Source organism: Nyctereutes procyonoides, unplaced genomic scaffold, assembly GCF_905146905.1.
Source record: "Nyctereutes procyonoides isolate TBG_1078 unplaced genomic scaffold, NYPRO_anot_genome, whole genome shotgun sequence".
Taxonomy (NCBI): domain Eukaryota; kingdom Metazoa; phylum Chordata; class Mammalia; order Carnivora; family Canidae; genus Nyctereutes; species Nyctereutes procyonoides.
In genome coordinates, this window is record NW_026575132.1 from 599,596 (window position 1) to 627,173 (window position 27,578).

Genomic DNA, 27,578 nt, shown 5'->3' on the forward strand with positions numbered 1-27,578 from the left:
TTCCTTGCCATCAACTTGTCTTCTGTGTTGCTCTCTTTCTTCCACCTCATTAACCCTCATCGTTAGGAACTCCAGTTTGGATTGCATCTCATTTATTTTTAATTTCGGCCTGATTAAATCTAAATCTGCAGTGACAAAGTCTCTAGAGTCCTTTATGCTTTTTTCCAGAGCCACCAGTAGCTTTAGAATTTCAGTAGCTTCTAAAGCTTTCTGACATCAAATTGTAATCCATATTTTGTAACTCTGTGGCAGAGAGTAGTTTCTGATTCTTTTTCTGGTGAGTTCTTCCTTCTGCTCATTTTGTTCAGTGCATAGTGGCTGTATGAGCAGGCTAAGTCGCAAATTTCAACCACAACCAAAGTAAATTTCACCCTAGATGATTCTGACGAGGTCGGAGGCCAGAAAAGATTAGAACAAAATAAAACCAAAGGACCACTAAAGTGAAAAAAAAATTAAAACAAAGCAGTAAAAAATAGAAGACCAAAAAGCCCAAAGAAAGAAAAAAAAAAGGAAGAGAAAAAACACTTAGTAAAGAGGAGGAAGAAAAAGAAAGGGGAGGGCGGAATGTGAAATGGTGGTGGTGAAGAAGCTGTATGGAGGGAGAATGTAGTCTACCTGAGGGATCCTAGAGGCTGATTGTCTTGGTTCTGAGTGTATTAAGTTCTGTATGCTAGAAGATGCTCATTCCCAAGTTTATATAAACCAGCAATACTTGTAGAAAGCCCCACCATTGACCACCCCTTCTCTCTACAGCGTCTGGCTGTTCTCTCTTTAAATCTCAGATCGAATTCATAGGTGTTCAGGGTGGTTGAAAGTTATCCAGGTAAGTTGGGGGGACGAGGTGAGTTGAGGACCTCTACTCTTCCACCATCTTGCCCACCTCTCCCATCTTGCCCCACCCTCTCAAGATTTTATTTTTAAAATTATCTGTACACATAATATGGGGCTTAAACCCCAAGATGAAGAGTCATATCTACTGACTGAGCTAGCCAGGTGCCCTTAAAAATCTTTGATTTCTTTTTAAATCTTTGATTTTTTCAGGATGTCTACATATATCTTGAGCATTTCCATTACTTTCTTACAGAATTGAAGTTTCACATTTCTGTCACTTAGAAGTTCTAAAGAAGTGATTCATATTTCAAATCACAAAATAATAAGAATTTATATCTCCTAGATTCCTAGATCTTCACATCTGGAAGAGACCACTGAAAACTTTTTTTATTCTGTTCCAGACCTTTTAGCAAGTAGAGTATTTTTATTTCGGTCCTTTCCATTTTATCTTCATGTGACCCCAGGAATTTGAGTGGATTGCCCAATAACTTAAATGTTTAATGTAGCATAAGATGAGCTAAAGTTCAAATCTCTTAGACTTTCTGCAACATTCATTCTCCTTTGCTATATAGCTTTTCCACAAATACTAGATGCAGAGCTTGGAGTAGGTGCTATGGAGTAATTACATGATGGCCTATGGAATAATTATGGGAGGGGAGCTTACGTATAAGCTGTGAAATGATATAAGTGAAGAAGATATGAAAGTATGTGAACATTTAAATAAATGAAAAGAATAATGAGAACTTTTTAAATAATTAAATGATATTGATAAGTATTATGAAAAGTAAGAGAAGGGACTGATTACTTCAGGCTAGAATAGTCAAGGAATACTGTTCATCCATCAGTGGATGTGTTTTGATCTGTATCTTTGTGTGGATGTTTAACAAGTGTCTTGGCTGGAGGAGGCTGGACTGAGGCTGATGCTGGGATAGATCAGTGTGTGGAAATACATTTCACCCCCATAAACCAAAGTCCTCTCTTGCTCTGGACAGGTAAAACATTGCTTTACCTGTTACAAAATGTTTAGAGAACCTGCCTAAGGCCTAAGAGCTTCATGGAAATAAACTTATATCCTCTTTATAGTTGCAGTTTAATTCTGTACTAAATATAGGTGGGAAGGCAGGAGACGTTCAGCAAAATCTCTGAAAAAAATCCCTATGAGTGAAGGAAAGTATCTAATATGTAGAAGGTAAAACTTCTCCTTAGGTTTTTATTGATTAAGAGTCAGATGAAAGCTCAGAGCAATGGCATATAGATGTCCATTGGTATTTACCATTAGGGAATCTTTGCTCTGAGAACAAGACTATCCCTCTCTCCTCCATGCTTTTTTTTTTTTTTTCTGGTGTCAGATGGGATTCCCAGAACTCTCAATCCTGGCAAGACCCCTCTAGCCTTTCCCCTGAAAGTCTGAGTCTTGTGATTGCAAAGTGCTTTGGGACTACCAGCCCTAATCTCATCATGTTTTTTTTTTTTTTTTCTCGTGTTTGTCAATCATCTCAAGAAGCCTGAGTCTTCACAACTCATCCATTACCTCCCTGGTCTGTCTTTGTCTACAAATCATTGTTTTCTCTAACTCTGTCTCTCACATATCCCCATGTTCTGAAATGCCCCATTTCATGATTAGTCATGAGTAAAATCCCTATTTTCTTAGCCTTTTCTTTGATCTTCTTGCTCTGAAGTCTGGTTTTCTCTGAGAACACTCTATCTTCTGCAGCCCTTTCAAGTGGTGACTGATTTTTGTCATCTGTTCATCACCCCATCGTGCCTCATTCTAGCTTCTAGACCACTCCTTTTCCTCTGCAACCCAAAATCTCATTCAGATTTAAATTTCAGACCTTTAGACTCTTAGCTCACTATTACTCTGGTGATTTCAGTATCCACATAGTCCTTCCTAGTTTCTCAAGTCTTTCATCTTTTCTCCAGTGATTTTTTTTTCCTCTACCTACCTCAGCCATTAATTCCAGTGGCTATACCATAGATCTTGTCATTGCCAAAAATTGTACTTCCTCCATAATTCCAGTGTTAAGTATTTCACTCTCTGATCCTCACCCTCTGTCTCTATAGTTTACTCCCTTCCAACAGTTCAGACTCTACTGGACCTTTGATCTATTGATCTGTCTTTTACCTGTTTCTTATCTGTGATGTTCACAGTTCTCTTCTTAAATTATAAGGGTGATAATTATCAATTGTTTTTCTCTCACTGAACTGTACATGTTTGACTAACCAAATCCTGGTTAAAGCCATCTTTTTGTCTTCTTGGTGCCTGAACCAAGCTGAGTGTGCTGGAAGAAAACACATTCATCCTGAGTAGTGTCACTATAAATTCATGATCACTACTCTCAGTGCTGCCTGGTAGTCATACTGTGTTTCTCCACTGCATTTTCTTTACTAGTCACCTACTTCAGAATGTACTGTGCATGCAGATCACCTGGGATCTTGTTAATATGAAGATTCTTATTTAGTAGGTTAGAGGGAGCCTGAAATTCTACATTTCTAACAAGTCTCCGAGTGATGTGGTTGCTGCTGGTCCATTGAATGGTGAGGTTCCCAATGGCTCTTTGATCTCTTCTCTCCTCAGACAGCCCACACCTTTTCCTCTGTCTTCACTGTCATCTGATCTTGCATCCTATTTTAGTGAAAAAATTGAGGCAATCAAAAGAGAACTACCACAATCCACCCACCTATCTGCATTTGTGCCCATACATTAAGCCTTCCCTTCCATCACTTTGGATATACTTCCCATGTTCCTAGGAAAAGCCAATTCCTTCACTTGGGCAGTACTTGTTGAAATAGTTGTCTTTATTCATTGTGTCCAGTTACTGTCCTCCCATTCCCTCTTGAACATACTTTCTCTCAGGCTTTCTCTACCACTCTCTCAAAACTGCTGTTGTCGCGGTCACCATTGACCTCCACATTGCTAAATCCAGTGGTCACTTCTCAGTCCTTATCTTACTTAGCATTTGCCACAGTTGATTTTCCATACTTGAAACACTTCTTCCCTTGGCTTCTATGTCTACACACCTTGATTTTTTTCCTATTTCTGTTTCTCTTTCTACTAACTGTTATCAGTCCTCTAGTTCATATCCTAATTTATAAATTTATGGTGTCCTGGAATTTACTTTTTTTTTAATACAGACTGAAGACAGCAAGCAAATATATATATATATTTTCATTTTCTTAGTCTATTCAGTTTACTTACTTTAGATATCATTTATATATTGATGACTCCTAAGTTTTTTTTAAAGATTTATTTTTATTTATTTATGATAGACATGGAGAGAGAGAGAGAGAGAGAGAGGCAGAGACACAGGCAGAGGGAGAAGCAGGCTCCATGCTGGGAGCCCGACGTGGGACTCGATCCCGGGACTCCAGGATCGCGCCCTGGGCCAAAGGCGGGCGCGAAACCACTGAGCCACCCAGGGATCCCCCGACTCCTAAATTTTTATCTCCTTTCTAAAACTCTCCCCTGAACTCCAAACTCAGATCACCACCCAGAACGCCTCTGCGTATTTTAGTAATAATAGACTCCTTATATTTAACATGTCAAAAACTGAGCTCTATATCTCCTCTCCTGGAATTACTTTTTCCACATCCCTTCCCATCAATACATGAGAACTCTGTTTTTTCAGTTAATAAACCGAAGCCTTAGGATTCTCCTTGATTACTGATTCTCTATCACTTTGATTCAAGAGTAAATTCTGTAGATCTACTTCTAAATATATGTAAAATCTGACTAGATTCCACTATGTCTATGACTACCACTGTGGTCTATCATCTCTCATTTGGGTTTTTGTAATAGTATCCTAATTGGATCTCCCCATTTCCTTCCTTGTCTTTAGTCTATTTCCAGCCCAACAGCTAGAGTGATCTTGTAAAAATGTAAGTCAGATCATGCAACTCCTCTTTAGTGAGTTTCCATCTGGGTAACATCAAAGCCTTTATAAATGGCCTATGAATTCTATATCAGGGTCAGTAAGCTTATTTTTTTTTAATTTTTATTTATTTATGATAGTCACACAGAGAGAGAGAGGCAGAGACACAGGCAGAGGGAGAAGCAGGCTCCATGCAGGGAGCCCGATGCGGGTCTCGATCCCGGGACTCCAGGATTGCGCCCTGGGCCAAAGGCAGGCGCTAAACCGCTGTGCCACCCAGGGATCCCAACTTATTTTTTTATAAAGAGCCATATAGTAAATATTTTGGAGTTGGTGGGCTATACAGTCTTTTACACCTATTCAGTTATGCTATTGTCACATGAAAGCAGCCATAGACAGTAAAACTTCAAAAAAAAATTTAAGACAGTAGGCTGGATTCAGCCCTTTGGACTGTAGTTTGCTTACCCCTGTTGTAGATGATCTGACCCATCACTGATGTCTGATCTCATTTATTTCTTTCCTCTTACTCACTTTGCTTCAGCTGAACTAGCCTCCTTGTTGTTCCTTGACCTTGGCAGTCATACTGTCAACTCAGGACCTTTATATTTATAGTTTCTTTGCCTGGAACATTTTTCTGTGTATCAAGCTTAATCTCATCTTTTATAAGTTCTCAGGTTTTCTTTAGTCACCCTAAAATTGCAACCATTTCTTTTGCTGTCTCCCCATTTTCCTGCTCTATTTTTCTTATTAAAACTCATCACCATCTGATATGCTATATGATGTACTTAATCTGGATTTACTGTCTCTAGAATACAATTTCCATGAGGGGAAAGGTGTTGTACTATTGTTTCACGTCTGTATTCCTGGAGCCTACAGTAGTCTTTCCTATAGGTGCTCAAAAAATTTTTGGTACATGAGTGTAATCAAGGGTTCAGAACATGGAAGAAAGGAGAGCTCTATCACATCGGTAGTACTAGTGCATTTTGGGTTGTGAATAATAGGTATTTAAGCACTTAAGATATTGGCAGATGTGGTCACTAAAGATTAAAGACAGCAACTGGAACAGGGGTGGCAAGATAACAAGTATCAGCTCTTAGACCCGAGACGCTTCCTTTTCCTTCTGGGTACTCCTAGAAAGCTCAGAAGAGGGAGGGCTGACTTTGGTCACTAGGCAAAGGTGAGTGTTACTTATTCAGTGGAGTAAACACAACCTGTAAAAGTGATCTCACCCAGGCGCCCCCCCCCGCCCCCCACTGTGGGTGAGTCATAGGGGTATTCTATTACAGTATTTGCTAATAGATTATAGAATTTGTTAATGTGGATAAATAGATCAGGATCATTCTAGGTAGAGAAATAGTGTGAACATAGAAGGTAGGAAGGAGTAGGTAAGTGCAGAGCACAGCTAGAGGCTTAAGTCAATTTAGGTGAATCAGGAGTAGAGGAAGATAGTGAAAAATAATTTGAGATTAGATTATAAAGGGTCTCGAATGCTAAGCTGAATCATTTTTGTTTTCCTTTTTTCATAGAAAATTAGAAGTAGAGGGGTTCCTGGGTGGCTCAGTCAGTTAAGCATCTGCCTTTGACTCAGGTCATGATTCTGGGATGGAGCCCCGTATGGAGCCCAACTGGGGCTCCCTGCATGGCAGGGAACGTGCCTCTCCTTCTTGCTCTGCTCCTCCCCCTGCTTGTGCTCTCTTGCTTGCTCTCTCTTTCTCTCTCTCAAATAAATATTCTTTTAAAAAAAAAAGAAAGAAAGAAAATTGAGAGTAGAGAAGTGACTTGATCAAGTAAACTAACAATTAGTTTGGGAGTAGTGTGCACAGAAGAATTCTAGGAGAGCTTTTAAGCTGTAACAAAAGTCCAGGCACTGAATTAGGATAAATACATTGGACATAGGAAGCAGAGTGTGTCTGTGATAGATCCTATGAGGAAGAATCAATGAAACTGGTTGACTGCGTGGAAAATGAATAGAAAAGATTTGAGGGGGCAGCCCCGGTGGCTCAGCGGTTTAGCGCCGCCTTCAGCCCAGAGCATGATCCTGGAGACCTGTGATTGAGACACATGTTGGGCTCCCTGCATGGAGCCCGCTTCTCCCTCTGCCTATGTCTCTGTCTCTCTCTCTCTCTGAATAAATAAATAAAATCTTTAAAAAAAAAAAAAAGAAAAGATTTGAGGATATCTGATTAATTTACAGGCTGTTAGGAAAATGGTAAGACAACATCCCTTTTTTATCCCTGGATGAGTGTATCTGACTTTCACTTTTAACATGTATTTACCTTCATGTGTAATACTCTGACATAATTTTGATTTCACTCTAAAAAAAAAAACTAATATAATTGAACCAGAATTGAAGTTTTAAAGTGAAGTTATCGTTACCTCATCCACAGAGGTTTTGTTAACCAGTCAATGAAGAAAGAAAAGCTAATCATTTTTAGGCTGGTTATTACTTGTAAGCCTTAAGACTTACTGCTTGTTTTCTAAAAGGAGGCACAAAATTAGAAAAATATTATTATTGGGACATTTATCCTAATATAATAGGATCCATGGGAAGAGAAAGACCATCAGGAAGTACCAGGAAGCCAGCTGATGGGAGTGTTGGAAGCTCAGAATCTGTAGATTTGGTCTGTCTTCCTTCCTTCTTTCCTTCCTTCCTTCCTTCCTTCCTTCCTCCCTTTCTCTCTCTCTTTCTTTCTTTCTTTCTTTCTTTCTTTCTTTCTTTCTTTCTTTCTTTCTTTCTTTCTTTCTTCTTTCTTTCTTTCTTTCTTCTGTCTTTCTTTTCTTTCTTTCTTTTCTTTCTTAACATTATTTTGTTAAGAACACTTAACCTGAGAGCTGCCCTCTTAATGTTTTGGGTGTACAATGCAGTATTGTTGACTAGAGGTACAGTGTTGTACAGCAGATCTCTAGAAAGAACTTCTTAAATTGTTCTTAGCTGAAATTTGATGCCCATTCAGTAGTACCTTCTTATTTCCTCCTCGCCAGCGCCCCCCCATAACTACCATTACAATTCTTGATTCTATGAATTTAACTGTTTTAAGTACCTCATATAAATGGACTCCTGTACTATTTGTCTTTCTGTGACTGGCTTATTTCAACCAGCATAGTATCTTCAAGATTTATCCATGTTGCTCATACATTGTAGAATTTCCTTCTTTTTTAAGGCTGAATCATATTCTATCAGATGTATATACTGTATTTTCTTTAACCATTGATCTATCAGTGGACATTTAAGTTGTTCCCACATCTTGGCTATAGTGCTGCAGCGAACCTGAGAGTGCTAATATTAATATCTTTCAGACCTTGCTTTCATCTCCTTTGAATAAATACTCTGGCATGAGAGTGGATTGCTAGATCATATGGTAGTTCTATTTTTAATATTTTGAGGTACATTCATACTATTTCCATAATATTTGGATTCCCATAAATAGTATACAAAGGTTCCAATTTCTCTACATCTTTCCCAATGTTTGTCTTTTTTTTTTTTTATAATAGCCATTCTTACAAGTGTTAGGTGGTATTCTCAGTGTGGTTTTGATATGCATTCACCTGATGATTAGTGAGATTGAGCAATTTTTCATATATCTGTTGGCCATTTGTATTTTCTTCTTTGGAGAAATGTCTGTCAAGTTCTTAGCCATTTTTTAGTTTTCTTATTAGTGTTTTAAATACTGAGTTGTTGGGACACCTGGGTGACTCAGCAGTTAAGCGTCTTCCTTTGGCTCAGGTTGTGATTCCCAGGGTTCCAGGATCGAGTCCCGCATTGGATTCCCTGCATGGAGCCTGCTTCTCCCTCTGCCTGTGTCTCTCTCTCTGTCTCTGTGTGTGCGTGTCTCTCATGAATAAATAAAATCTTTAAATAAATACATACTTACATACATACATACTGAGTTGTAGGAATGCCTTATATACTTTGCAATGGATCATTAGATACATGGTTTGCACATATTTTCTACCATTTCATTCATTGCCTTTTCATCTGTTGAGATAGCTTCCTTAGCTGTGAGGAAGGATTTTTAGTGCTGATGTAGTCCCTCTTGTCTGTTTTTCTTATGTTGCTTGTGCAAAAATTTTGGTGTGTTATCAAAGAAATTGCCAAGATTGGTGTCAATGACGCTTTTCTCCCATCTTCTCTTTTAGGAGTTTTACAGCTTTAGATCTTATATATAAATCTTTCATCCATTTTAAATTGATTTCTGTGTATGATGTAAGGTAAGGGTCCAGTTTCATTCTTTTGTATATGGATATTGTTTTCCCAACACTTATTAAAGAGGCTCTCCTTTACCCATTGTGTATTCTTGATGCCCTTGTCAGACATTAGTTGACCATATATGTGTGGATTTATTTCTGTACTCTCTAGTCTTTTCCATTATCCTTTGTGTTTGTCTTTATGCCAATACCATACTATTTGCTTACTGTAGCTTTGTAATATATTTTGAAAACCAGTTTTGTTCTTTATCTCTGGATTGATTTGGCTCTTTTGTGGCTCCATGAATTTTAATGTGTTTTTCTTTCTGTAAAGAATGTCATTATGATTTTTGGTAGGAATTATATTGAATTTGTAGATTGCTTTGGGTAGTATGAACATCTTAACAATATTAAATCTCCTTTTTTTAATATTAAATCTTCTGATCCATAAACATAGGATGCCTTCCCATTTGTCATCTTTAATTTCTTTCATCAGTGTTTTGTAGTTTTCAATGTACCAGTCTTTCACCTCTTTAAATTTATTGCCAAGTATTTTATTTTATTTTATTTTTTGGTGTTCCTGTAAATGGAATTGTTTTTCTAATTGTTTTTCTCAGCTCATTGTTAGTGTATAGACACAGCTGTTTTTTGTATGTTGATTTTTTTTTTTTAAAAGATCTTACTTATTTATTCATGAGAGGCAGAGACACAGGCAGAGGGAGAAGCAGGCTCCATGCAGGGAGACTGATGTGGGACTCTATCCCAGGACCCTAGGGGTCACCCCCTGGGCTGAAGGCAGGTGCTAAACTGTTGAGCCACCCACAGATCCCCTTGTATGTTGATTTTTGTATCCTACAACCTTACTGAATTTCTAAGCTCTAACAGTTTTTGGATGGAGTCCTCAGGGTTTTCCTCATTTATAGCATCATGTCATCTGCAAACAGGGACAATTTTGCATCTTCCTTTCTGATTTGGATACCTTTTATTTCTTTCTCTTGCCTAATTCCTTTAGCTAGAACTTTCAGTTTTGTGATGAATGGAAGTGGCAAGAATAGGTGTCCATGTCTTACTCTTGATCTTAAAGAAAATGCTTTTCAGTTGAGCATGATGGTTATAATGGAGTTTTAATAGATGACTTTTATTATGTGGTGTTACTTTCCTTCTATTCCTTTATTGTTTTTAATCATGAAAAGTGTTGAATTCTGTCAAATGCTTTTTCTGCACCTTTTGAGACAATCATGTGATTTTTATCCTTTATTTTGTTAATATAGTATATTCCCTTAATTGAAATCCATATGTTGAACTGCCCTTGCACCCTAGAGATGAATCCCATTAGTGTGTGATTTGTTTAATAGTTGTTGGATTCAGTCTCTAGTGTTCTGTTGAGGGTTTTTGTATCTGTATTCATCAGGGATATTGGCCTGTACTTTTCTTTCTTCACAGTGTTCTTGTCTAGCTTTGGTATCAGGGTAATGCTGGAATCGTAAAATGAGTTTTGAAGCATTTCTTCTTTCAGTTTTTTTGGAAGAGTTGGGGAAGGATTTGTGTTAAGTCTTAATTAAATGTTTAGTAGAATTCCCCAGTGAAGCCATCTGGTCCTAGGCTTTCTTAGTTGAAAGGTTTTTGATTATTGATTCAATCTCTATACTAGTTGTAACAATCTGTTCAGACTTACTCTTTCTTCATGATAGAGGTTTGATAGGTTATATGTTTCTAGGAGTTGAGCCCTCTCAGTTATCCTGTTTGTTGGCTTGTAATTGTTTATATAGTCTCTCATGATTTTTTTTCCCCCCCTGTGGTATTAGTTGAAATATCACATCATTTCTAATTTAATTTGGGTCTTTTTTTTCTTATTCTAGCCAAAAATTTGCCAATTTTGTTTCTCTTCAAAAAACCAAGTCTTAGGTTATTTTTTTTCCTGTTGTTTTTATGTTTTCTGTTTTATTTTGCTCTGCTCTAATCTTTATTTCCTTCCTTCTGCTAGCTTTAGCCTTAGTTTGTTGTTTTTCTAGCCCTTTGAGGTATATGTTAGGTTGTTTATTTGACATCTTTTTAAATGTAGGCATTATTGTTATGGATAAACTGTACTGCTTATACTGTATCCTGTAAGTTTTGGTATGTTGTGTTTTTGTTTATTTCAGGTATTTTCTAATATTCTTTTTGTTTCAAGACAAAAACAATGTCTCAGCGTTGTTCAAGAGTGTGTTATTTAATTTCTCCATACTGTGAATTTTTTCCACTTCTCTTCATACTGATTTCTAGTTTCATTCCACTGTGGTTAGAAAAATTCTTTGGTATGTTTCAGTCTGCTTAAATTGAAGACTTGTTTTGTCTTAACACTTGTTCTATCCTGGAAAAGGATCTGTATGAGTTTGAAAAGAATATGTATTCTGCTGCTGTTGGGTGGATTGTTCTGTACATGCCTGTCCATCTGTAGTGTTGTTCAAGTCCTCTATTTGCTTATTGATTGATCTTCGGTCTGGATTTTCTACCCATTATTTCTCTGAAAAGAGAACTAGAGAACCATGTGGAAGATGGAATTGCATTTCAGGAGAGATGGTTGAGGTAGCTTCATTTAGAAGTATGAACAAATTTGGAAAAGAAAAATCTCATGAAAAACAAAATTAATAGGTAAAGTGATCTTCTTCAGTGGGAAAACAAAGAGGAAGAGCCAAAATGAGATAGTGCTATAAAGCAGTAGCAGCTTGATTTGCACATAACCTTTTCTGTAAAGTTAAGTATGGGTGGAAGTAATGGTTGCTTCAGGGTTCTAAGATGAAAGAGCTTATCAGAAAGGCCAGCCTGAAGGGTTTTCTGTAAACAATATTGAGAAGTATGGATATTCTGGAGGCAGTTATTAAATGCATCTTGGGTTCAAAAGGATTTTCAGTGGAGGAAGCCTTAGAAATTAGTTTTTGAGAAAGACTAGTTGGGCAGAGGCATTCAAAAGCCGTGCAAGATCAAAGAGTCCTCAGAGGTCAGAGAAAGCCAATATTTAAAAATAGAAAATGAGGCTGGATAGGTGCTTGGGTCTAGATTCTAAAGGACCTTTTTGTATACCTTATATGGGAGTGTGGACTTCTTGCCATGTGGCCAAAGGACATAAGTAGTTTCTTGTTGGAGGAGGTAATCAAGAGTGTATGACCTCCTGTTGACCCTTGAGCTGGACCCTGAACAATCAGTAGCTCCTCAGTGGGCCCCTCCCGTTCCACCTTCCCCCAATGCCTGCCTTGCCTACCATACCCATAATGGGAGCTATTCCAAGGACATAGCCTTGAGAGAGTAAAGTGTTGTTGAGACCATATGGACATTGTATGAGACAACCCAGTTAAGGCTTTATACAGACGTTTTAAATTCGGGAGGGTAGGTGCATAGATCTACATGTCTTGCAGCCACCCAGAACCAGCCTCATGAGTCTCCTTGCTTATTAAAACCGTTACCTACCAATCTGGGGCGGGCTACCTCTGTCTTTGGGGTCTCTTCCTGCCTTCTGCTTACAGGGGCCGGCTTCATGTTATACTGAGGAATCTCCTAAGGAGGTTGTGAACGAACACTTAGGAAACTAAAATAAGGTAATTCTCATTGCAGTTGGAGGATGGGCCAAATTATGTTTAGTGATTATATAAGAGAGGTAGCTGGTTCAGTACTCAAGACAGTTGCAAAGCATGGAGAAAGAGGGTCTAGCAAGAAAAACATTTCTGATAAGATTAATCCAATCTTGGAAATAATCTTACTTGTTTTAAAGACCACAAGGAGTAATCTACAATCTCCTTTTGAAAGTTTGATAAAAATTAGCTTTATGTTTTTAAGTTTTTATTTAAGTTTTAAAATAAACCCTACCTTTACGGGGTTCAAAAACCAAAAAGTATGAAAAGATACAGTGAAAAAATTACTCTCATTTTTGTCTCTTATCTGCCTACCTCCTGTAATCCTCCCTTCCCGTTGGTGAAATTACTGTTACTAATTTCTTTATAATCTTCAGGAAAACTAGTTTTGTATACTCCATTTCAAAAATTGAATATAAAATAAGAGATACTTGAGCTGAGTAAAAGTAGGGATAAGATATATTAAATTCAGAATTGTGCTGAATAAATTTTACCAAGATAGAATCCTTTTTAAAAGTCTGAATCTGCTTAGCAAGAATCAAATCATATGAATGCTTACGATGTTAATAGAATGTGATATTCTTTTAACAATAGTAATGATGATATTGTAATGGAAGTAGTGAAAGCTTTTTTAAAGAAATTCAGATGTGAACTTACTAGTATATCTGTGCGTATAATTTGTATGAAAGTTTGATTGCACTCTAGGCCAATATATATACTTTTTTTATTACATATTCTAGAAGGAGTCACCTTTGCTCAAGCAGTCTTAGTAGCACTGCGCTTTTTAATTAATTGTGTATCATCTTGTGCGACCTCCTCTTTCCTGCTATCACAAATTGCCTTCACGATTGAGGTTTACTAATTTAATACTGAGTATTATCATCTAATCATTTCCTTCAAATAGTATATGTCAATGAAATAGGAAGAGTGGCAAGATATATTTGGCTAATGTCAATCAATTACTTGATGTGCATGTAATAATATATTTTTTATTGAGGTGTTTTTGCACTGTCATCATACTATCATCATACTGACTAGAGTCAGATTCTTACTTGGCACATCCAGATGCTCCAACTTTGTGTGACCTAGATAGAAAACATATGGGAGTATGTGTGTGTATTTTTAGCACATGTTAAGCTTTTCAGACTTGGGGCAAAATATATGCAAAACTTTAGGAAGTGGAAAGAAAATATCTGTTTTAGAAAATAATATAGAATTGATGGAGAAAGCAATCTAGAAACTATTTGCTGAAGTAATAAATACAGTATTTAAAAATTAATTTCTTAAAATAAAGATCCTTAATTTCCACTTTTTAAAAAATTTTAATCCACTGTTTTAATAATGGGTTCTGTTTTTGAAAATGAACTTTAATTACCTAAGCAATAGCAAGGATTTAACTTGTTGGCAGACCTCTGTAATCATTTATTGCTGTCCCAACTGCAGCTGATTTAGAAAATACTCCTAAATTAGTCCCTCAATCTGATGCAGTAATTGCCTACTGTGAAATAATGTTCTAGAACCACGAGCAGTATTTATTTAAAAATGAAATTTCACATTTAATGATTCTCATGTTTGACAGCTTTTTTATAACCCATTTCTTCAAGTGATCTTTTTATATTTCTGTGCACTAGCTACCCAGGAGGTCAGGCAGTGAAATAACATCTTTGCAGCAGCTAAGATTTATATCTTTAGGCGTTACCTGAGGCAACACTCTAATCTAAAATGTTTACATTAGAACTATCACAGGCTTTGTATCTGTATTCAGTGTAGGAAATTTTGGAATTTTAAAACGTTAGTTTTCTTGAAATATTTTCTTGACTACTTTAAATATATTTACATGTATGTATTAGAGATGTAGCATAGCTGTAAAGAGATAAACTTTTCATGAATAAATTGTTACTATTCAACTGTTCGTTGTTTAAAGTACCTGTGATATGGAAGGTATGAAACAGGGATACTTCATTCCATACAGTTGCAGATTAATCAGAACCTTACCTACTTTCTCTTATTTTGAATATTGTTCCTTAAAACACCAGCTACTAACTGGCTTAAAATAACAGCTGTAATATCAGAAGCCATCACTTCTTTGTCTTTTTACGCTCATACACACATACATGCAAACACACACACAGAAAATGCAAAGATTATATGCTGACAGTTCCTCAAAAAAGAGTTACCATATTACCCAGCAATTCCACTTCCAGGAATATACCCAAGAGAGATGGAAATGTATTTCACACAAAAACCTGTGCATAAATGTTCATAGTAGTATCATTCATAATAGCCGAAAAGTGGAAACAACATAATTGAAAAGTATACCCATAAAATGGAATATTACTTAACCATTAAAAAAGGAATAAGATACTAATACAACATGGATAAGCCTTGAAAATGTTACGTTAGATGAAAGAAACCTTTCACAAAAGAATGTAATGTATGATTTCATTTATATGAAAAACCTAAAGTAGGCAAACTTATAGAGACATAAAGTAAATTAGTGGTTGTCTTGAATGAAGGTGGCAGGGAATGGAGAGTGACTGCTAATGGGTACAGAGTTTCTCTTTGGAATGAGAAAATTGTTCTAAAATTAGTTGTGATGGTTGCATAACCCTGTAAATATACCAAAAACTATTGGCTTGTACACTTAGGATGGACAAACTGTATGGTTTATGAATTATATATCAAGCTATAATATTTTAAAAAATGAAAGAAAAACAAAGGCTGCTTTGGATTTCTTAAAGGAGTAGACAAAGACTATAATTCCTAGCCCATGTAGTGATGTGACAACCAGCAGTTTTAATTTTTAAAAATAGATAGTTTTCAATTCTACTAGGGTTACTGTTTTCCAGAAAAATGTATTCTGTAACTGTTCACTCTGTCCACAGATTGTTTATGTGGCCCCATTGGGTACCTGACCCTGTTCTTGATACCAGGGACTCAGTCACATTCCTGATTCTTTTCTTCCTCTCCACTTACAGTTACCAAGTCACATCAAGTCTGTTTCATATCCTTTAGTTTATTCCTGTGCTCGTTCCCTCTTAGCAATATGTTTGGTTCTGTTACCTCGTCCAGTGAGTCTAAGCCACAGTGGGTTTTTTATTTGAAGGCAAGGGGCAGAGAGAGAGAGTCTTAAGCCGTTTCTGTGCTGAGCACAGAGTCCAACGTGAGGTTCGGTCTCTGGACCCAGAGATCATGGCCCACGCCAAAACCAAGAGTTCACACTTAACCACTGCGCCACCCAGGTATCTTTCAGCCACAGTATTAATATTAGTAAAGTACCAGAGCTTGCAAATGTTTTACCTTAAAAAAATTAAAGGAGTAATCTGTAATTGTCGCTTTCACTAACTTGCATTTCATTTTGGCTCTTTGTAAGTGGAAGAAGTGGTAGCATTAGAGCGAGTGTGCCAGGAATTACACACAGTCCTCGGTGTCTAGGGGATGTTTTGTGAACGTGAACTTCGTCCGTTTTGCATGTCCTCGGTAAAAGTTGGGAATCTCTACGCTGGTTTAATGCAATCACATTTTAAAAAATCCATATTGCTTTAGTTTCAGTTCTCACTAACTCACTCTTATAAAAGATCTTTTATATAAAAATATAGTTGACATGTAACATTATGTAAATTTAAGGCATATAGCATGTTAATTTGATACATTTATATTGCCATAGTAGCAATAATTAGCATCTCTATTATAATTACCATTTCTTTTTAGTGGTTGGGGTAATTAGGTTCTAGTTTCAGGAAGTTTGATGGTTATTATACAATACTGTTGTTAATATTGACTGTATTGTGCATTAGCTCTCCAGAACTTCCTTTCTCCTCGTTGCAAGTGTGTACCCTTAAAACAATATCTGTCCTGCCTCCCTATCTTCTATCCCCTAGTAACGATCATTTTATTCTCTCATTTTTACAAGTTTATCTTTAGATTCCACATATGAATGATATCACAGTATTTGTCTTCTCTGACTCTTTCACATAGCATAATGTCCTTAAAATCCGAGATCTCTTTCTAGCATCCATATCTGATCAGGCATTTTCCCAATTAGCTTTTTCTCCAGTGACTCCGCATTGCATATAAGATAAACTGTAAACTTCTTACAATATGATCGGTTATTCTTGATCCTGCTCCTGTCTGTCCAGCCTCATTGCCAGCAGTGCATATTCTCTGTGCTTCCATGCCTTTGCATGTGCCCTTCCATCCTGTCGGCACTGCCTGTCCTAGGAGTTGTGGGCGGCAGACTCCTTTCAGATCTCACTGCACAGGCAGTCACCATGTGACATAGACTGAGGTTTCTACTACAGTGCCTCCACTGTGTTTTGTAATAGTGTTCAGCTCTTGGTTTTGCCTTGGGTCGTAAGATCGAGCCCCACTTTGGGCTCCGCGCTCAGCGTGGAGCCTGCTTGGGATTCCTTCCTCCTCTGCCTGTCCTCCTGCTCATCCTCTCTCTCTCTTTCAAATAAATAAATCTTAAAAAGAAAAAAAGAAGAAATATATGCATTGAATCTAGACCTCAATTTTTTCATTGTTTATAATTTATTTTTATACATTGATTTCTTCATGTACTTTATATATTTTTTTCTAATTCAGATCACTTTGAAAGCAATACATAATAGTGAAAAGGTGAAATTTAGGATCAAACAACAGTACCTAAATTGTTTTCCTAATTCTATTTTTGCTGTGTACTTTGGGCCTAATTACTGCACATCTGTATTTATGTGCATATTAATGAGTGAAAATTATTGGAAATTTAGAAATTGTTAGGTATAACAATCTGTACAATAAGATTAAGTTTAGTACTGACAACTACGCTCAAAAATATTTTGATTTTAGGATGCTAGGTTAGTAGTTCCCAATCTTTTTAGACTTCTGTTTTTCTGGTGTAGTTTCTTTGATTTGGGGACCCCAATTATTTATTTATCTTTATTTTTTTATTTTTTTATTTTTTATTTATTTTTATTTTTTGGTTTTCTTTCCTTTATTTGTTAAAAAATAGATTTTTATGGAAATAGTTCTAGGAAATATATTTATCTTTATTTTAAATGAATAGATTAAAAATAATTTTGGTTTGAGAATGCATTAGTACCCTCAAGTTAGTTGGAGAGTAGAGAGTATATCACATGGACATGGAGGGTAACCATACATGAAAATGCATTTGTCTTTGAGAATTCCCAGTTAGGGTCTGGTGTTGGTTTTGACTTATTACTGTCTTTGACTCGAGATGGGAGAGATGTTAGCAGAGTAAAAATATAGTGAGTTTGGAGCCAAAAAAGTTGGGCTCTTAATCATGGTTTCCTGACCTACTGAGTTTCTCTGGGTAGGTCAATCTGTCTGAGCTTCAGTTTTTTTCTTTATAATGAGATAATAGAACTTATGTGAAATAGTTGTGAAAATTAATAGTAGTTTCTAGAATAGTAGTGCCAAGTAAATTCCTCATAAATCATAAGTCCTATTTGACCAGTATTAATAAAACCCTGAGAATAGGTAAAAGGTTTTCCTGTTACACTAAATATCACGTAGTTTGTCTTGTTCAGTAGTTGTTGTATTGCATCTGTTTTCCCAAGCAGGTTCGTCTTTAAGATTGTAAAAACAAAGTGGTTTACAGATGATACACTTCAACATGCAGAGTCAGTGCTAATTGCCATGTCCAGAAGGCCGTTTCCCTTCACTTCTATCCTTCAGCATGCCAATTAGAGGACAACATGAATCCATTTACTTCACCTTTCTTTGTTTTTATATATAATATTGTTAGTACTTCAAACTGCTTATGTAGGTTCCTGGTCATGTCAAAGGAGCTCATTTGGCCAGAATCCTTTAGTCTGGTCTAGTCATAGTCTCTCTCTCTCTCTCACCTTCTTTACAATCAGATATTTAAATCACTGTGCTTTCACTCACAACAAATAACTTTTCTACATTACAAGGAAAAAAAAATAAAGGAACATTCTTAACCTCTAGCCATTGAATCTACAAACCTACTTGTTTATACACGCATCTTCTTCACTACTTCTGATTCAAGTGTGTCATTTAAGACCTACCCTTGATCCACAGTTGCCTCTGGTTATTGCTCTATCTGCTTTTACTTTACAGTGAACGTTCTGAAATCCTATCTAGGTTCAGATTTTTTATGTTCTTCCTATAATTACTATTCAGTCATTAAAATTTGGCTTCGTTTGCTCTCCTTGCCTAGAACTGCTCACATCCTTCTGATTGCTAAGTCTTACTCTGGCTACAGTGCTGTTCATACCTTGGTCTCTTGACATTAGTCATATATGACTACTTTCTTAAAAGTTTTTCTTGTTCTGTGCACCAGAGTATCCTATAGCTCTAACTGCCTCTGTGACTGCCACTCCTTTTCAGTCTCTTCTTCTTCTGCAGATCCCTTGAATATTGATGTTTTCTCCTGGTCCTTTACACATTTTTCTCAGGATTTAGGAGGTGCCAGGTGAATATTTGTTGAATGAACAAATTATGTCTATATTGATGGTTTATCAAGAGATTTGACTATAATTGCATCTTGTTACCTGAACAAATTGCAGTGTATCATGCCTGATGGTGCACTTCACAAACTTTGGTCCAGTCTCTCTTTACCATGATTCTCTTAAACTACCCTAACTATATATTTCCAGTGAAAGAAATCCAAGCTCATTCAACCTTTATGTATATGAGGTTCAGTTAGTATTTTTTACTAACTTTTTATATCAGTTCAACTATTAACAGAAATCGTATAGCTTAGTTGTCCATCCTCAATAAAAATTGTAATACCTTACTTAGAGTAACAATTTAATTTAAATATGCCCTGAAGGATATGCTCTATAAAGTCTAGGATTGGGCACTGTCCTTTCTGTTTGCCTAAACCATATGTTTTCATCTTTTAACAACTCTGGGAGATAAATATTCTTAGTCATCTTGTAGAGAGGAGAAAACTGAGGTTAGGGGGAGTTAAATAAATTTTATACTTTAACATGGATAGTCACTAAAACTCAGAGGCTGACTTTATAGCCCGTGCATCTCTTCTAAGTGATACTGAAAATACAAGCTGGGGATGAATGCTAAATATAGAAATCAATTGTACAGGTACTTGAGTTTAGTAAATCTAAAGTGTGATAAAAGCTACCTGTATCTTTCTGTCCCAAGGCAGTTATCTGGCAGAAGACTAGAGTATCCGATCGTCAGGTGGCTCTCCGGGCTGTTCTGGGGACCGCCGTGATGGGCAACATGGAACCGTTTCAGTACCACCCTGAAGACTCACAGGTACACGACAAAATGCTATGTAGTGATTCTGGTTTACCAATGAAACTGTCAAACTATTTTTCTTTTGTGGGGTTGAGGTGGCAAGAAGTTTTTCTTATAACATTTTAATTAAATATATGTATACAGTTAAAAAAGAAAATATGTAAATAAAGAGTTGAACTCTCTTACCTTTGTTTTCCCTCTCCCATTCTAAATATATTCTCCAGCTTCCTTTTCTTGATCTCTCAGCTTCAGACAGTGCTTCTTGAGTTCCTATAATGCTAGATGAGGTTAAGAGCATGCCTACCCTTTTACTTGCTCTTCCTTCTCTCGATAATGTCAGTTGTACTGTAAGTTATCAAGCTTAATAACTTTTATAACCATTTTTAAGTCTTCCATCTTTTTGAAAATTGATTATAAAAGTTGAAAACTTACATGGAGTATATTCTATGACTACAAATAATTTTAATTGCAAGCTAAGTATTGTGCTAGGATTACATTTCCTAAGAAACCATATTATGTGTCCATGCCATACAAATGAGAATATTTCTGTTGTTCCAATTAAATGGAATCTACTTTCTTGTTCTCCTGTCAATTGTGCAAAGTTTGTCATATTTTTATTTGCTTTATATATGGACTATCTTACAAAGTTTTTGCTTTTTCTGGGGTTCCCTAGGTTTTGGGTTTTTTGTTTTTTCCTTTTTAAGTGAATACATTTTCTTCATCATGTCAGCAGTAAAACCTAGCTCTTTTACTTACTCTAGTTACAGCTGGTAATTCATTCTGTTCCATTTTCTTTTTCTCAAGGGGAAGAGGGTAAGGGAACGGGGGGTAACTGGGTAACAGACATTAAGGAAGGTATGTGATGTAATGTTCCTTTTTTTTTTTTTAAACATTAGATTTAGAACTTAATTTCTTATTTGGACTTATTACATGTCAGGTGTTCTGCACAGCTCCCAGTCCTGGAATGTTTTTTCATAGGAATACTAGTTGTTTCCACTATTTCATATATCTCATGCCCTCATTCTTAGTTTTAATTCTCAGTTTCTCATATATATTTTTAGTTAACTTCCACAGAAAGAGGACATGAGTGGTAGACTTTTATGTACGAGAATGATATTTTGCACTTTCTCTTGTTGACAGCCTGGTAGATCTAGAATTCTAGATTGAAAATACTGAAAATAATTTTTCAGAACTTTGAAGATATTGTTTGAATATATCCATTGTTGCTGATGGGAAGATGAATGCATGCTAATTATTTCTTTCTAACTGATATGTATTTTTCTTCCGGAACGTTCTTAGGATGTTTCATTTCTGTTTCTCAGCTTTTCAAGAGTGTCTCTAGGTGTGTGTCTTTTATTATTCATTTGCTTATTATACTGCGTACTTGTGAGACCTTTTGAATCTGAAAGACCTTTTCAGCTCTGGGTTATATATTTTCATCTGTCATAACTTTGATCATTTTTCTCTTACTGTTTTTCTCAAGTTTTGCATCTTTTCTTTTTTCTGTAAGTTTTTGGTGATATCTGACACTCTTTTATTCCTTCTGGATTTTTTGGAAACCTTTTTGTTTAATTTTCAAGAGCATTTTTTTTTTTTTTTTTTTTGTTAACAGGCTCCATGCCCTGTGCAGAGCCTGATGCAAGGCATGATCCCATGACCCTGAGATCATGACCCAAGCTGAAATAAGAGTTGGATGCTTAACCAACTGATTGAGCCACCCAGGCACTCCTCCAAGGGCATTTTTAAATTTTACTGCTTTTTTTTTTTTACAACTTTCTATTGTTTTTTGGATACAAAATCTTGAATCTCTCTAGAGATACTAAGTTTTATTTCTATTTTTAAATTATTTGTTCCTTAGATTATCTGTTTCTTAGGAGGTCGGTTTGGTTTTCCTTTTTAGGTCTTTTTCCTCCATGCCATCTTTTTCTGTGAATAGGAAGTCTAATTGGGACCTCAGTGTTTGTGGCTGGACTTACTGAGTGTCAGGCTTCACTTGAGTATTAATTAATCAAGATCCTGGTCCTGTTCCCAGAGTCTGGGGAAGTCACAAGTGCCATCATGGGGTGGTGGCTTAGCACAGGGCACCCATGCTCACTGCTCCAGTTCTCAGTAAATGCCATGTCATCTCTTTCCTTCTATCCCCCATTCCTTTCCTTCCTCTTTTTTTTTTCTTCCTAGCACAAAATTAGATTAATTGTAATTGGTTCGTGACAGATTATCCTTATTCAGTTTCTTCATAGAATCTATAAAATAGAATCTGTTTGATTTTGCTTGTCTGCTCACTTTAAGCCTGAAGGCTCTCTGTTCTGTTGTACGGTTGGTTTCTCTGTTCTTCTTTTTTCATAATTTGTTGAAACCACTTTTCTGTGATCAATAGTTCTTCTATTCTCCTTGCCATATTTAGTTCTTTATTATTATCATTTTATTAGTCTTGTATGGAAGCTTGTGATCAGTTGATGTTCTCCTGCCTGAGGAACAGTTCGGGCCAGCCTTAGTTGCCCGCCACAGTACCTGGAGTATGGCCATGATCTGATATAGATTCTGTCTTCAGAACTCCTTTAATAGTTGTTCAGTAGTTTCAGTATACTCTAGTGCCACTTTAGACTGGTTATGCTGGCTGACTTGGGATAATAAAGGTGCTGTCTTGGGATAGTCAGTTTCCCCAGCTTCCTTGTGGCTTTGTGGGACCTTGTGGCCTACCCTGGTAACCCAGGAAGCTTGTGACAGGAGATCCAGACTTGGTATCCTCAGTATTGTGCTCCAGGTATTCTAGGTGTCATAGTTTGGTCTGAAGACCAACATTGTTGGTATTAACCTGCATGCTTGTTAGAAATGAAGGATCTCAGGGCTTATCCTAGACATAGGGAATGAGAATCTGCATTTTAACAAGGTCCCCACATTCACATTCAAGTATGAAAAACACCAGTTTAGATTTTGATGATGATTTCATGTATGATTGGAACTATCCTGTTAGTCAGTTTCACAATTGGGAATTTTTTTCTGTGATCTTTATTGACATGTGTTGCCAGATGTATGCTTGTCCATTGGTTCTTCAATTTTCTCTTGAGATAGAATTGTATGAGAGCTGATGGTGATCTATCATAGATATCAAAACTTTTGCTGCTACCTTAATGCGGTTATCCTTGCACAGGGAAATGGAGGAATTTAGAAAGCATGTGTCGCTGAATAGTTCCAGTCTCATGGATTGTTAGAATGATAAACTTTTGAGTGTGTCTCTAGTGAGAGTGATCATCTATCCAAATCCCTCTTCTGTTTATGTGCTGCGTATCTAAATGGGTGTTGTATTTATGTTGCCAGTAGCTCCCCATCATCACTCCATGCTTTATGGTCCTGCAAGGAGGGTTGTCCTATACCAGAGTTTCATTGACCCCTTCTCATTCCTGGCCAAAAGCAATCCTAAGTTGTTTACCAACTGCTAATAGTTGCCCCATCTCACCACACTTCGGTCCTCATTGCATACTTTAAGTTTTGAAACTTGGCCACCAAGACCCCTCCACTGTATTGGGATGGCAAATGGATTGGTCATTGGGAACCTTGGATATAGAGAATCTTTATATATCTCTTCCCATAATGTCGAGGGTTCCTTTACTACAGTCACTTCATGTTGGAGAATCTCTTAATTATGGAAAGTGATCCCAGCTCAACCACTGCTGTGTTGGCATTTATTAGGAGTTCCCCAGTGTGGCTTTGTTAGCTTAGGGAAGCACCTCAGATTTTATTTTTTCATGTTTGTTTTTTGTTTTGTTTTGTTTTTTGACATCTATCTTTTCTTAATATTTTTTTCTCTGCATTATGTCATGCTAAGTTCTGGGTGAATTCCTCGATGCTGCCTGATTTTTATTCCCAAAACTATGTATTTCCAAGATTCAGAATTTATTCATTTTCCTATTCTCTTCTAAACTTGTTTATAGCTACTAGTCTTGATTTTTTTTTCATCTGGTTTTTTAAATAATGGATGTAATTTTTCTTTACTCTTTTGAAAGCACAGTACACGTACTAATTTCAGAGTTCTTTTCATATTACTCTATCATTTCTACTTTCCTGGAAGAATATTCTCTCATTCTCTGCTGTTTTATATGCTTTGAAACTTTAATTTGCACAATCATCGTGCATGCAGGTTTTTTTGTTTTTGTTATTTTGTTTTTACCCACTCCACATTCTTCCTCCCTGTGGTTTGGCAGATGCCACCACCCTCCCGGCCTCAACTCCAAACCAGGTGCTAATATTAGTAGTTCATGCCTTTTGTCCTGCCAAGATTTTAGAGACCCCTTTTCCTAGCTGACTTGGCTTAGCTTTATTCTTGGTTTTGGAGTTATCCATACTTTTTGTTGTGACCCTTGCAAGCAGTTTCATAAACAGCGGTCACAGTATTTTTAAGCAATTTGAGAGGGAGGAAAAGGACTGTCTCAGCAGCCCATTTCATATGGAAAGACTGGTTTTAATGTCTTGCCTTGTATGTGTTCTCTGTCCCTATTTCAACATTAGAATCCAATTTCCAACTGACACAGATTATTTCTTTTTTTGAGATATAATTGATATATGACATTATTATTAATTTCAGGGGTGCAACAAAATGATTTGTTATATGTATATATTATAAAATGATCATCACAATAAGTCTAGTACATCCATCACCACACATACTTGCAAAAAAATTTTTTCTGACATAGCTAGTTTGTGATCCTAGAGCACATAGAGCTTTTGATTTCAGTCATCACTCTCATGTTTTGCATCCATAACATCTTTATTTTGTTCTACTTTTTTTAAAAAAAGATTTTATTTATTAGCAAGAGAGTATAAGCATTGGGGGAGGAGGAGAGGGGAAAGCAGGCCGCCTGCTGAGCAGGAGCCCTTGTGGATCTTGATCCCAGGACCCTGAGCCGAAGGGAGATGCTTAACCAACTGAGCCACCCAGGCGCTCCTACGTTGTCTTACTTTTAAATGGTTCACTCTTTTGAGATTTTTGTAAAAAATGATTTTTTTTTCTGTTGCTGTTATGTATTTGCAGTTGGGATGGGGGAGAATGACTTTCTGCATGACCTTATTCCACTGTCCTGAGCAGTACTTACATTATTGCTTTAGAAACATAACCTCGTGTTCTTGAGATTAACTGAAATAGGAAACTGTTAGACCAGTCAGGTTTACTTCAGTAGAAATCAGAGGAGAGGAGAGGTGGTGGGTTTGACAGATTGGGTAGGTAGCAGGACTCATTATTATGCCAAAGGATATAGGAGGAGCCAGTTGTACAGCAGGGCAGCAGTGGTGTCAAGTATTTTATCAAATTTTGACTGTGATGAGAATGATAAGATTTTTGTGACAGCTAGTTAAAAATAGGGGTGAAAGAAATAGAGGCTGTACATCTGTATCTTAGTATCACTGGTATACGTGTATAGATGTGAATGAAATTACTTGGACAGTAGAGACCAAGAAAAAAAGGCTCTGATGCAGGAACTCGGGGCCATCATCATTTATAGGTGGTAAGCAAAGGAGAGAAATCAGCAAACTGTACTAGAGAAGAAGTGTCAGGGAGGAAGCGGAAAGACCAAAAGAGAAGGCAGGAACAGGGTGATGCTTCCCAGATGAGAGAATTGTCATTGGTGCCTGGGTCTGCAGAGTGTCAAATAAGAGAAGACTGTGTGTCTGTTGGAGTTGGCTATTGCAGGTAGTAGAAACCAGATTATGGAGGGTTGGAGATGAGGGAAGGAGGGAAGAGGTCCATTGTTGCATAGAAGTCAGGGGAGAAGTATTGCCTTCATTTTTGTTTTGCTTCCTAGGTTGAGGAACACTTAGGTACAGAATTTTGTATGGTCGAATATTTTATTTGGTTGCACTGATTTGGTCTCTAACAGACATTCTCTTTCCATAACTACTCTGATTTTCATTTTTAGTGCATTGTATAAGACTTTGCTCTTTGATTTTACTTTTCCATATAACTTAAATACACTTTGTTCTTAGCCATTTTTAAAGCTCAGTATTTGGAAATGGTAATAATTATTCAGTGGACAACTAAGATGGCGTAAAAGGAAAACACTAGCAAATTACCAATCTTTGCTTCATTTTATTTTTCATTCTTACCTATTTGGGGCAATTTTAAGTCCACAAACCCAGTAAGTCTTTCAGAGACTAAACAGGTGCTTCCTGATGCTCAGCAGGTGCTTTAAGAAGGGTCTCATGTTACCTGGTAAATTATATAACCATTTCTAAATACTGTGAAGTTTTTATAGTTAAGTAGTATTTTGTAATGAATTATCCAGCTTCATTAATTTATTTTTTAAATTGGCACAGTTTGGCACTATGACTGTAATGCACTTAGTGTTCTAAAATTGGTAGTGTAGCTCCTTAAACACTTACTTCCAGGGGTTGGGCTAGCTATAGACACAGATGGCAGCCTACCCACTGTGTTGATAAAGAGCCTCATGGTTTCTGCTTTACCTAAAAATAGCATCTTCGCTGACACTCACTTTCCTAAGCCTGAGCTGAAATTTTACTATTAGTGTTTCTTAACAGGTTAATATAAATACATCTGTATCTAGCTGTTTCAGATAAGAATATAGGCTTGTATTTTAAATAACTAAGATCATATAGTTAGTAGAGTAGAGCTAGGATTTAAACCGATTTGTCTCTGTCCCGTATTATTAACAACTCTCTATATTACCTTTAAAGGTAAAAAGTAGGAGCATTTTTCTTGGCTTCTATCTCAGTCTCTCTCTTTTCTGTGGTATTTTTTCTAGGATACTTAATCATTTTCTCCTTTCTTTTCATACATTTGTAAAATAGAGAAAGAGCATAAAAATTGGTTTATTGTAGGAAAGTTCTCTAAACAAAAATGAAAATAAAGTACTGCAATCAGTGTCAAAGAATAAAAGATTTTTTAATTGAGAAATGAAAACCCAGTCAGATTAGCTCCACAAGATAGAAACAGCCACTTCTTTACAGGAAAAGGTGGCTAAAAAGGAAAGGACGAACAGCTAAAAGAAAGTTACAATATGAAGAAGCTTTAAATGATGAAAGAAATTTTAAGAAAGAAGAAGATAGGGTTGAACGTAGAACAGTATTTATTTATGCTTTATGTCCTATGACAGTAAGACATCTGTCCATTCATGAAGCTTTATGAATGCCATTTTTTTCCCTTAAAATAAAGTTGTAGGGCAGCCTGGGTGGCTCAGTGGTTTAGCGCCGCCTTCAGCCCAGGGCGTGATCCTGGAGACCCGGGGTCGAGTCCCACGTCAGGCTCTCTGCATGGAGCCTGCTTCTCCCTCTGCCTGTGTCTGTGCCTCTCTCTCAATCTGCATCTTTCATGAATAAATATATATTACAAAAATCTTTATTTTATTTATTTATTTTTTTAAATAGAGTTGTAGAGTTGTTGACTTAGAGGCCAAGAACACCAATGTAATATGCTTCAGTATTTTAGTTAAGGTTAATGTTCAAGACATGGTTATCTGCAAGTATATGACTCTTGAGACCTAAAGATGAAAAGCAATTTTATTTTTTTATACCTTTTGTATTGTATACAGCCAGACCCCTGGAACAACCTTCATTGTTGACAATGTATATTAGTTCTGTAACTATTTATTATAATTGCAGATTTATCTAAGTGGATTTCTTCCAAAGCATGATGTAGACCACTCTACAACGAGTCTTTCAACCCCAGAAAGGAGTTTTATCTTTATAAACAATCGGCCAGTACATCAAAAAGACATATTAAAGGTAATCTGTTTTAGGGAAGAAAAAAAAAGTACTATTTGGATCAGAAATAAAAACTCTGTCATTTGTCAACTTGTTATAAGGGCTACTTCCAAGGATTTGCTCTAAAATAAAGAGAAGGAGATAA

At 36.6% G+C, this 27,578-nt stretch overlaps 1 protein-coding gene across 8 annotated transcripts in view; it reads left to right on the top strand.

Annotated features, from left to right (window-relative positions):
• Positions 1-27,578, top strand: part of PMS1 (PMS1 homolog 1, mismatch repair system component) — a 109,047-nt gene that overhangs the window by 59,946 nt on the left and 21,523 nt on the right. For all 8 annotated transcript variants that reach the window (XM_055345339.1, XM_055345337.1, XM_055345338.1 and 5 more), the window contains 2 exons: positions 19,625-19,741; positions 27,332-27,454. In XM_055345339.1, coding sequence (XP_055201314.1) covers positions 19,625-19,741; positions 27,332-27,454 — 240 coding nt within the window. The remainder of the gene's footprint in view (positions 1-19,624; positions 19,742-27,331; positions 27,455-27,578) is intronic.